Source organism: Pristiophorus japonicus, chromosome 10 (genome assembly GCF_044704955.1).
Source record: "Pristiophorus japonicus isolate sPriJap1 chromosome 10, sPriJap1.hap1, whole genome shotgun sequence".
NCBI lineage: Eukaryota > Metazoa > Chordata > Chondrichthyes > Pristiophoridae > Pristiophorus > Pristiophorus japonicus.
The window spans coordinates 4334733-4347123 of record NC_091986.1 but is presented as its reverse complement, the minus strand read 5'-3'; the positions used below and the strand labels follow the sequence as shown (position 1 = coordinate 4347123).

The window sequence follows — 12391 nt, the reverse complement described above, 5'->3', positions numbered from 1 at the left end:
CCCTATCCCATTCCCCAATGATGATGAGACTGGCCACGATCCTCCGCCCCCCCCCCTTCCCGAATCCCTGGCCGTTCTCCCCCCGCCATCTCCGATCACCCCTGCCCTTCACGATCGCCACTTGCCCGCCCACCCCCCCATCGCCTGCTGATCCCATGCCAATCCTGCAATACCCACACACCCCCAAACCTCTCCACCTCCCTACCCATTGCTCTCCCCGCTCCTGATTGCTGACCCCCACTGATCCTCTCAGCCCCCCCCCCGGGATTGCCGAACCCCCTCCCGCTGATCCTTCCCTCGGACCAACCCTTCACAACTGAGGCCTTACCCGAACTCAGCCAGCCAGCCTCGCAACATGGCAGGCTGCAAGCAGGAAACTAAGGCCTCACATTCAAATTAGGCCCGGCCAGTGAAACCCTGTGGGGAATCCGCCTGCCTCAGACCTCCTCTCCCCCACCCCGCCACAACCCGCACACATCCACAATCTACTGACCCCAACAAAATTCCAGCTTTCGTGAAACCCGGCAACCACAGCAAAGCGAGGAATGCTGCATCCAGGAGGTGAGTGCCTTTACACCCACCCACCCACAGGGTCCCTGTCTCCCATAATCAGAGACCGCCTCACACGACGTCTGACCACCCCCGGCCTTCGATCTCTCCCGAGGCCTCACCCCCTCCCCCCGCTCCTCCGGCCTTCGCTGTGCTCTTGCCAGCCTCGATCCCCTGCTGATCCCACCCCCTTGCTCCACGAACCACCCAGCGATCCCTTGCAGCACCCTTCCCCCCCACCCCCCCTGCTCCTTCTGCCACCATTCGTACCCCAAAGATCCTCACGAGCCCCCCCCGATGATCCTCACGAGCCCCCCCCCGATGATCCTCACGAGTGCTCTCCCCCCGATGTTCCTCATGAGCCCCCCCCCCCCATGATCCTCACGAGCCCCCCCCGATGATCCTCACGAGCGCCCCCCCCCGATGTTCCTCATGAGCACCCCCCCCCCCGATGATCCAAACGAGCCCCCCCCATGATCCTCACGAGCCCCCCCCCGATGATCCTCACGAGTGCTCTCCCCCCGATGATCCTCATGAGCGCCCCCCCCCTCGATGATCCTCACGAGCGCCCCCCCCCCGATGATCCTCACGAGCGCCCCCCCCCGATGATCGTCACGAGCCCCCCCGATGATCCTCACGAGCCCCCCCCCGATGATCCTCACGAGCCCCCCCCCCCCGATGATCCTCACGAGCGCCCCTCCCCCCGATGATCCTCACGAGTGCTCTCCCCCCGATGATCCTCATGAGCCCCCCCCGATGATCCTCACGAGTTCTCTCCCCCCGATGATCCTCACGAGTTCTCTCCCCCCGATGATCCTCACGAGCGCCCCCCCCCCCGATGATCCTCACGAGCCCCCCCCCCGATGATCCTCACGAGCCCCCCCCCCCGACGATCCTCACGAGCGCCCCCCCCCCCCCGATGATCCTCACGAGTGCTCTCCCCCCGATGATCCTCATGAGCCCCCCCCGATGATCCTCACGAGTTCTCTCCCCCCGATGATCCTCACGAGTTCTCTCCCCCCGATGATCCTCACGAGTTCTCTCCCCCCGATGATCCTCACGAGCGCCCCCCCCCGATGATCCTCACGAGTTCTCTCCCCCCGATGATCCTCACGAGCGCCCCCCCCCGATGATCCTCACGAGTTCTCTCCCCCCGATGATCCTCACGAGTGCTCTCCCCCCCGATGATCCTCACGAGTTCTCTCCCCCCGATGATCCTCACGAGTGCTCTCCCCCCGATGATCCTCACGAGCGCCCCCCCCCCGATGATCCTCACGAGTTCTCTCCCCCCGATGATCCTCACGAGTGCTCTCCCCCCCGATGATCCTCACGAGTGCTCTCCCCCCGATGATCCTCACGAGTTCTCTCCCCCCGATGATCCTCACGAGCGCCCCCCCCCCCGATGATCCTCACGAGTTCTCTCCCCCCGATGATCCTCACGAGTGCTCTCCCCCCCGATGATCCTCACGAGTGCTCTCCCCCCGATGATCCTCACGAGTTCTCTCCCCCCGATGATCCTCACGAGCGCCCCCCCCCACAATGATCCTCACGAGCGCCCCCCCCCACAATGATCCTCACGAGCCCCCCACCCCCGATGATCCTCACGAGCCCCCCACCCCCCGATGATCCTCACGAGCGCCCCCCCCCCCGATGATCCTCACGAGTGCTCTCCCCCCGATGATCCTCACGAGCGCCCCCCCCCCAATGATCCTCACGAGCCCCCACCCCCCCGATGATCCCCGCACCCTCTCAATCTGGCTGGCTGTGGATGGGAAACCACGGCTGCCCATGCGAATCCGGCCCGGCCGTTTTGAAGTCGGCTGGGCCTGCGGGAAACCAATTCTCCTGCTTTTCCGATCGCCTCCTCCCACCACCCCGCCCCCAACCCACCTTCCCCCTAAAATGTGTTTTTTTAACGAGGTAAAACTGCTGAGGTCGAAGGCTATTCAAATAGACCGCATAACAAATGCATAAAAATTCTGCTGGACTGCTAATGAAGTGAAAATAGAAAATAAAGATGTGACTAACTGAAACTAAATCGGGCTCCTAATGCGACTGGATTGCCCCTTTGATCTCACTGTACTAAGTGCTTCTGTTTATCGAGTGATACATTTTAGGTGGCCAAAAAAATAGTCGCACTCTCGGGGCAAAAGATTAATAATGATCACACGAACAAACCACGGTTCCATATAGAAATTGAAATGAATGCTACATTATAATGCGTTCACAGTTCAGTGTTACATTATGTCTTCATTTAAAAATCTTTAAAAAAAATTGAAACCATATCTCAAATCTCACAGAGTACAATGGTATTAATTTGCCAATATTACTCCATTTCACTGCACAGCATCATTTTATTAGTGTCATTAAGTACTGTGTAATGACACTACCAGCAGCTTGTGGCAAAATCTCTTTTGAAATTCTTACATTTTGTATCTTGTAGAGACAGAATTTTTATTAAAAGAAATAAAAACAGAAAATGCTTGAAACACACAGCAAGTTAACAAGCTCTGATGAAAAGTTCCACGTGAAGCAATAACCTATCTTTGCATTTCATATGGTGATTAACAGCGCTGTATGTCTGCCATTTTTTGCTTTATTTTCAGTATTGTGTCCATTCAGTTCAGTGTCATGATTTCCAGTATTTACAGGTTCCTTTGCCATATTTGATTTTGCACAGGTTTCAAAGAGATGAGAAGTATCTGTACAGTAATTGTAAATTCCTGTTTACAGCTGTTACAGGGAAAAGTGCTCCCCAAGTATGATAAATGGCAGTCAGCCGAAAGGGGCAGTGGGCAAATGGATGGCGATGACATCCAGGTCAGCGGAGACTGTGATGACGAGGATGGCTGCATTGGCTCAGGAAATGGGGAAGTGAAAACATCTTTCAAACCCTCTGAACGTGAGTCTTTAATAATGTCCAAACTACTATTTGGCAACATTAATACCTTTTTAAAATGTTTGCTTGCAGGAAAGCTGATACAAATTATTCATGCTGCCCATTACCATTTAAGATACCAAAAGTACTTCACTGTAGAGAAAGTTTTAATGTTGAAATGGACAGTGTTTGCGTGACTCCTTCAAGTAAACCAAGAAAATTATATCGGCAGTTTTTTTCGGTAACAGAGCATCGTTATTAAGGCCAAGAAAATTGGAAATAACAAACCATCACCAAAAATGTTTTGGGTCCCTGAATACATCTATCTCGGCTACTAAAAGATTTCTGTCTCTCAATGTATGATTGTGGATAACTGATAATATTGCCTGTATGCTCATGTTAACTGCTTGGCTGCAGGTGCGTTTTAAAATGTTTTAAAATATATTTATTTCAAGTTCAAGTATATCTACTTTTGTGGGATATTCCCATGTAAAAGATAGTTAGAAAAGTGATAATACTTGTCTGATATAGGACAGGGTGGTCTTTCAATGTGTTATGCTCGGTACAGCCAGCTGACGTCTAAACAGCAATGGTTAGTGAAAGGGATATTGAGCAAGGAATAATCTAACCCAGTACAGGACGGTGAAAGCATAACGATAAGATTGATAAAAATTGTATGCTTACCCCTAGGTAACAGCAAACTATGAATCTTAGATGTGATTTTTTTAAAGACTTAAAACCTTCAAGTATCTGAAGCCACTGGTTTAAAACAAATGTAAATGGTATATCTATAATAACATAACAAAATGTCTTATTCAATTTTATCTGTGCGTATAATTGGTATTCTATTATATTTAAAATGGTGCAATTCTGTGCTTCATGCAGAGACACTAATTTATCTGTCATCTTTCTCTAGCAGTACTGTACTGTAAATTAATTATCTTGGGCTGAAGCCCCCAGTCACACAGAGGGATTGATTTTGAACTAGGCTGTATGAAGTGACTGTTGTATTGCTTTGCCCTGCTATATAATGAATCCACAGGCAAGAGATCTTCATTTTCCCCTGTCACAGCCGAATTCTGTGAGTGCCTGAATGAGGGTGTGCTGGTAAGTGACAGATCATTTTGGACAAGAATGTGTATTCCTCTAACTGAAGGGCATCGTGCTCAACCAAATCTTTTCTTTTGCATTGAAAGAAAAGGCTCTCTCAACATTGTCGTCAAAATGGTGTCACACCCACATGATGTGATGATGCACTTCAACATTTTCAGCACAATATGTTTGTGGACAAAAGAAAAACAAAAATGTCATAAACTTTCTGGTAAAGATTGTGCCCCTGCTAAAAGAAAAATACATTGGTGACCAGAACAGAGGTTAGGTTTACAAAGGGAGTCATTTAAATTCCAGAGCAGCTTCCGACAGATATCATGTCGTGATGAATGGTCATTGGATATTTCTGCCTGGATTTATTTCCATTATGGGGCTTATGTATCCATGTGAAAGATGTACTGTGTCTTTTTAATAGCAAGGCCAGCCCTCCAGAATTGCCCTGTGGTCTCCAGGAATTAAACATACTGCAGCAAGCAGCCAAGTGGAAAAATTGTCGGGAGATTAAAAAAATTATGTGTATTTTTCGTTTTCTTTGGGCACTTTTCTTTATTGCTTACAAAAATATTGGAGCTGGGTAAAAAAGAGTGTTTGGCTGGCCGGGGCAGTCTCAGGTGGGTGGCCATGTGATCAAACCTTCAGAAATAAGTCCAACCAGAGTTGGCTACACTACTTTTTGAATGATTTTTCTATTTGACTTGCAATAACAACAGTAGGAAATGGGCAAAGTGTGGCATATCTATAGCACCAAAGAAGTTTTGATTCGGAAGCAGCACTTTTAGTACAATTGTCTCGAACATGTTGAGCACTTCATCTTAATACCTGATGCATCAAGATGTTTCTCAAGAATTTTTTTAAGGAAATGTGTTATGATTATTATAAGTAGTTGAATTTTGAAGCACTACAGAGAGAATTGCGTAGAAGTGTACAGCACAGAAACAGGCCATTCGGGCCAACCGGTCCATGCCAGTGTTTATGCTCCACAGGAACCTCCTCCCATCTTATTTCATCTTACCCTATCAAGATATCCTTATTCCTTTCTCCCGTATGTACTTAAATGCATCTATTCTTAATTACTTCAACCACTCCCTGTGGGAGCGAGTTCCACCTTCTCACCTCTCTCTGAGCAAAGAGGTTTCTCCTGAATTGCTTCTTGTATTTATGGCCCTTGGAGTCCTCAGCAACTGGAAGCATCTTCTCTGCATCTAGCCTATCGAACCCCTTCCTAATTTTAAAGACCTCTATCAGGTCGCCTCTCGGCCTTCTCTTTACTACAGAAAAGAGCCTCAGCCTGTTGAGTCAGCATGACAGTTGTACCCTCTCCATTCTCATGTCATCCTGTAAATCGTATGCATTAGGACCCCGATTTCATTATGTATGGCAACAAAATCCTCTTGCAAACTGGAAGTTGCCTGATTCCAATCTGACCGCCAACGCACCTCCGGGAGAGATCAGGCACGTGAGATTACAACCTGAAATCTGCCCCTCCAAACTCAATCTCTTGCCAAAATAATGTGCAAAACAAAGTTGAATTTCTCTCCCCTGCCAGGGATTTCTGATTTTAAGCAGTAAATCCAGTGGGATGGTGATCCCAGGAATCGAATATCCCTGGCAGATGTTTCTAGGCACTGTCGTCCTCAACATCAAGTTGAGAGACATATGGACACCTCCAGCAAATGGATATTTGTACATAGATGCAGGCTGGGGTTGGTGGGGTGGGGGGAGGATCGGGGGAGGCAGGGGAAGGGATGGGGTGGGGGAGGAAAGAGCGGAGGTGGGGGAGAATATCAACACAGAGGCTCCTGAGTATTCTGGTATTTGCAAAAAATGGTGGCTTCCAAGAATTGTGACCAGCGATGTCAGTGGTTATATTTGATACAAATTTGGCCCGTTTGTTTCCAGGAGAAGGGTGTAGAAGGAGGCAAGAGTTTCCATAGGCACAGCAGGATGACTTGTGCTGCATATGGAAAGGGGAAGGAGTAAAACATTAGCAAAGTTTATTAATAAATTTATGATTTTTTGTTTTGTTTGATCAATTTTATTTTTGGGGATTCATATTGGAGCCGGTGAGAAATTGTCATGGTTGCTGATATAGGAACATAGGAGCAGAAGTAGGCCATTCGGCCCCTCGAGCCTGCTCCGCCATTCAATGGGATCATGGCTGATTTTCGATCGCAACTCAACTTTCCTGCACTATCCCCATATCCCTTGTTTCCCTTAATATCCCAAAATCTTTCGATCTCTGCCTTGAATATACTCAAAGACTGAGTCTCCACAGCCCTCTGGGGCAGAGAATTCCAAAGATTCACCACCCTCTGAGTGAAGAAGTTTCTCCTCCTCTCAGTCCTAAATGGCCGACCCCTTATTCTGAGACCGTCACCCCTGGTTCTGACTCCCCAGCCTGGGGGAAACATCCTCCCTGCATCTACCCTATCAAGCCCTGTAAGCATACTTCTACCAGCCGTTGTGTGAAGAAGTGTCTCGCAACTTCTCTCGAACAGTCTGGCTCGGATTTTAAGGTTATGTCCCCTTGTCCCAGACTCCCACCAATGGAAAAACGTTTCTCTCTAACTACCCTATCAATTCCTTTCAAAATAACCCCTTAACCTTCTATATCCCAGGGAATACCTGCCTAGTTTATGTCATTTTTCCACATAATCTAACCCTTGGAGCCCGGATAACATTCTGGTGACTCTGCACTACACTCCTTCCAAGGTCAATATATCATTCCTACGGTGCAGTGCCCAGAACGGTACGCAGTACTCCAGATATTGTCTAGCCAGGGATTTGTATAGCTGTGGCAAAACTCCCTCTCTATATTCTTGCCCTTTAGTTATAAAGGCTAACATTCCATTAGCCGTTTTGATTTTTTATCCTACGCTTTAGTGATCGGTGTACAGGATCCCTAAATCTCTTTGGACCCCCACTGTTCCTAGCTTTTCATCATTTAAATAATACTCGTATCTGTCCTTTCTTGGTCTTAAATAGAGGACCTCACCTGCATTGAAATCCATCTGTCATAGATTAAGTTAGTAGGCAAAATTATCAATATCTTTTATAATTTTACACTCTTGCCTACAATGCTTACTATACCACCAATCTTTGCGTCATAAAAACAGAAGAAATAGGAGCAGGAGTCGGCCATTTGGCACCTCGAGCCTGTTCCACCATTTAATACGATCATGGCTGATCTGATCTTGGCCTCAACTCCACTTTCCTGCCCACTCCCCATAACCCTTTATTGCCTTATCGTTCAAAAATCTGTCTATCTCCGCCTTAAATATATTCAATGACCCAGCCTCCACAGCTCTCTGGGGCAAAGAATTCCACAGATTTAAAACCCTCAGAGAAGAAATTCCTCCTCATCTCAGTTTTAAATGGGCGGCCCCTTATTCTGAAACTATGCCCTCTAGTTCTAGATTCTCCCATGTGTCATCGGCAAACTTCTATATATGGCTCTTTATTGATAAGTTATAATAAATATAGTGCATAGTTCAGGCCCTAGCACAGATCCGTGTGGACACCACTCAATCTTGCAGAATGAGTGACTTCGCTTGAATATGAGAGGTGAAAATTAATATTGGTGTGAGAGGTTTTGCACATGATTACTGGGACATAACCAATGAAAAAAGGAGAAATACACAGAGGAATAAGAAAGTTGACACATTTGATACATATATTTAACGGTCATTGTTATATATATAAACCTGTATATACCTTGTGTAACCACCAGAGGGCTCATTCCCTGGAGTCCCAAGGGATCCCACAATCCCTTGGAGCACCTGTACTTAAGGAGGCCTCACAGGTTGGAGAGGCACTCTGAGACCTGTAATAAAAGACTAAGGTCACACTTTACTTTGAGCTCACAGTGTTCAGTCTGACTCTTTCTCCATACACAATAGTCATAATGTGAACAACTGACAAAGAATGATAAAGATTTGTAGCCCAAATATAATACAAGAATTGCTATACTCTGTCAGAGAATATGTACTCTTTTCCCCCCCACCCCTCTTTTTAAAAAAAAAAACATTTTTCTGTTCAATTATTCAGTTATTCAATTCACTGCTCTTGGCAGAACTGTCTTGTTAGAAAAAAATAGACAACTCATAAATTTCAGTCATCTAAGATATTCTTCTTTTCCCCCTTAATCCTGCATGTTCAGTGTATTATTTGGTATTTTGAATTCCATTGCAGCAGCATGTATTTCCTGCACCTGAATGCTTTGCCGAATTGAATGATGCAAATTATGACAGAAACACCTTCATTGCCCAGTTAACAAAACAAAACACAAAATGAAAAGATATTTCATGAGCTGTTAGATTTGAACTACATCCAGAGTGTGTTCGGAGATCCCAAGAGAAAAAGAGAGAGGAGCTGTGGATGTGGCTTAAGTGGTTGAGACAAAGTGAATTACACGTGCAGCAGATACAATTGCCCCGCTTCTTAAGGCCCATTGCCGCCTCTAAGGGTTTGTGATGGAGCAGATAGCTATCACCAACCGGGGGCAGACGGATGGGCCGACCCTTCCTATATTGCCCCCCCGGGCCGGGAGCGGCGGGAACGGGTTTCCACACCGCCCGTCGGGCACGCGCCAAACCCACATTGCCCGGCGGCGACCCCTTTTACCGCCCCCCCCCCCCCCCGGGGGAAATTGCCCCACGGGAGTGGCACTGCTGCCTATCGGTGCCACTGACCGGCTTCCCCTGGTCGGGAAACTGTTCGGTTGGGCAGTGCGTCCGCCCTGAAAACCACGGCCGCCAGGTCGGCCCGACAATGGCAGCCATGGTTTCTACCGGGCCGCCAACAGGCAGCCCGGCAACCCTCTTGCCCTCCCTGGTGGCCGAGTGGAGCCTAACTAAACCCCATGCAGAGCCGGCAGCGGCCCACCCCTTTAACTGAGGGGGGAGCGATGTTGTGACACTTCAGCGCGGCCCTGATAGCTCAGAGTCATGCCCGCCCCAACCCAACGGCACTTGCGCCCCGCAACATCGCCCCAGAAGCTGACATTTTTTTCAAAAAACTAAAAATCGCTGGTGATCAGTGAGTGAGGCACTTTTTGGTGGGCAGGCAATTTCAGCCTCTGTAATAGAAGCACAACGATGAACTGAATTTGTGACTATTTATCAGGAGATATTTAACTTTGAACAGTAACATCCTTGCAACTGTTTAAATTGTCGAGACGCCTGTTGGTTTGAGATTGGCCATGAAATGTACAGTGTTGGTCACAAAGGCTGTGCCCTTGTTTTATGCTTTGTTGTATTCTTCAAACCTCTCCGAGCAGTGTGTCGGAAAGAGTAATTGCTTGTACAGGAATGAAGATAGACTGCAGGAAATTACTTTTGAGGAGCAGGTTAAAAGAACATTGCTTGACATTTATATTCTGATTATCCACAAAAAATGCACAGGACCCCATTGGGAATTCAGTGACTCTATCAAGCGACAACTTCACTCTCACCTGGAGGGTTTTCTGTAAGTAACTTCCAATTGATGCGTTTCATCAGTTTTCAGCTGGGTTGCTCCAGCACACACTGATACCTTTCAAATATTCAAGTCCAGTTGAAACCCTGTATTGTTAGTTGTGGCAATTAATTGCAAGTAATGGAATACTAAATCATATGTACATCGTAGTCCTGTAGAGCAGGGGCGCTCAAACGTTTTGATTCCGAAGCTCCCCCCCCCAGTGGTATCAAAATTCCACGGATGCCCTGTAACACAACACAACTATTTCTTCTGCATAAAAATTGTCTCAGTGCCGCTCCCACTCACCGTGTTACTGCTGCTGCTATCCCAGCACTACGGAAAATACTGGTCCCCACACCCATCCCACCCCCTCGTTTCCTCCACGTGGGCCCCAATCACCTGATCCCCAGTCTCCCTCTTTCCCCAGCAACCCCTCACTCTCTTATCAACCGTCCCTGGCACATCAACTGCTCCTGCTTCCCTGCTTCATTGTCAGTCAAACAGCCTTTTGTCCCGTCTTCAATATTTTCATAACCAATAAACAAAAGTGTTAATTTTAAATCTAAGATTGATAGCGTTTTGTTAACCAAAAGCGTTAAGGGATATGGGCCAAAGGCGGGTATATGGAGTTAGGTCGCAGATCAGCCCTGATCTCCTTGAATGGTGGACAGGCCCAAGGGGCTGAATGGCCTCCTCCTGCTCCGATGGCGAACAGGCCCAAGGGGCTGTGTGGCCTCCTGCTCCTACGGCAGACAGGCCCGAGGGGCTGAGTGGCCTCCTCCTGCTCCTATGGCGGACAGGCCCGAGGGGCTATGTGGCCTCCTCCTGCTCCTATGGCGGACAGACCCGAGGGGCTGAGTGGCTTCCACCTGCTCCTATGGCGGACAGGCCCGAGGGGCTGAGTGGCCTGCTCCTGCTCCTATGGCGGACAGGCCTGAGGGGCTGAGTGGCCTCCTCCTGCTCCTATGGCGGACAGGCCTGAGGGGCTGAGTGGCCTGCTCCTGCTCCTATGGCAGACAGGCCCGAGGGGCTGAGTGGCCTGCTCCTGCTCCTATGGCAGACAGACCCGAGGGGCTGAGTGGCCTGCTCCTGCTCCTATGGCGGACAGGCCTGAGGGGCTGAGTGGCCTGCTCCTGCTCCTATGGCGGACAGGCCCGAGGGGCTGAGTGGCCTGCTCCTGCTCCTATGGCAGACAGACTCGAGGGGCTGAGTGGCCTGCTCCTGCTCCTATGGCGGACAGGCCTGAGGGGCTGAGTGGCCTCCTCCTGCTCCTATGGCGGACAGGCCTGAGGGGCTGAGTGGCCTCCTCCTGCTCCTATGGCAGACAGACCCGAGGGGCTGAGTGGCCTCCTCCTGCTCCTACGGCAGACAGGCCTGAGGGGCTGTGTGGCCTCCTCCTGCTCCGATGTAACTGGTGAGAGGAGAGTGGAAGACAGAGAACTCGAGCTTGGGGATCTGTGCTCAGCGACCACTGTCTTTCTCCCTTCTCAGTGAGCGGGAGCCCTGGGCTCATTGGCAGCTGCTGGTGTCCAGGCGGAGGTTTGTGGGAGGGGACGGGGGATGGAAGCAATGGTCCGTGTTGGGCCTGGAGCTGCCAGTTCAGTCAGCCCGATCGTACCTTTACACAACAGTCTGCGGACTCCTGGTTGAGAGCCCCCGATATAGAGAACATAATTGTTTTTTGGTATAATAGATAAAATAGATATTCTCTACTCAACACCTTCCATTTTACTCCTTGCTCTTCACCCACCTCGATTTCAAAATTCTCATCCTTGTTTTCAAATCCCTCCATGGCCCTCGCCCCTCCCTATCTCTGTAATCTCCTCCAGCCTCACAACCCCCCGAGATGTCTGCGCTCTTCTAATTCTGCCCTCTTGAGCATCCCCGATTATAATCACTCAACCATTGGTGGCCGTGCCTTCTGTTGCCGAGGCCCCAAGCTCTGGAACTCACTCCCTAAACCTCTCTGCCTCTCTACCTCTTTTTCTTCCTTCAAGACGCTGCTTAAAACCTCCCTCTTTGACCAAACTTCTGGTCACCGGAGCTAATTTCTACTTATGCAGCTCGGTGTCAAATTGTTTTATCGCATAACACTCCTGTGAAGCGCCTTGGGATGTTTCACTACATTAAAGGCGCTATATAAATACATATTGTTGTTTGCTTCAAGTCAGAAAGATCAACGACTTGGTTCTGTGCTCTCATCACAACCTGTTCATTGCCACTCAGTGTTTGGAACAACCAGAGTTGTGGTTTGAGCAGTGCTGAGTTGGAGGATGTCAGTTCATCTTCCTCACTTGAGAAGGAACGACAAATTTGGATTTTTATCTTTCTGCTGGTCCCAATCAGAATTGATCATTGTGGCCACGAATGTGTTGAAACCAGTAAACTGAAGGTAAA

The 12391-nt window shown here is 48.9% G+C and overlaps 1 protein-coding gene across 2 annotated transcripts in view; it reads left to right on the top strand.

Annotated features, from left to right (window-relative positions):
• Positions 1–12391, top strand: part of gpc5a (glypican 5a) — a 1129174-nt gene that overhangs the window by 710833 nt on the left and 405950 nt on the right. For both annotated transcript variants that reach the window (XM_070891692.1, XM_070891693.1), the window contains exon 7: positions 3283–3451. In XM_070891692.1, coding sequence (XP_070747793.1) covers positions 3283–3451 — 169 coding nt within the window. The remainder of the gene's footprint in view (positions 1–3282; positions 3452–12391) is intronic.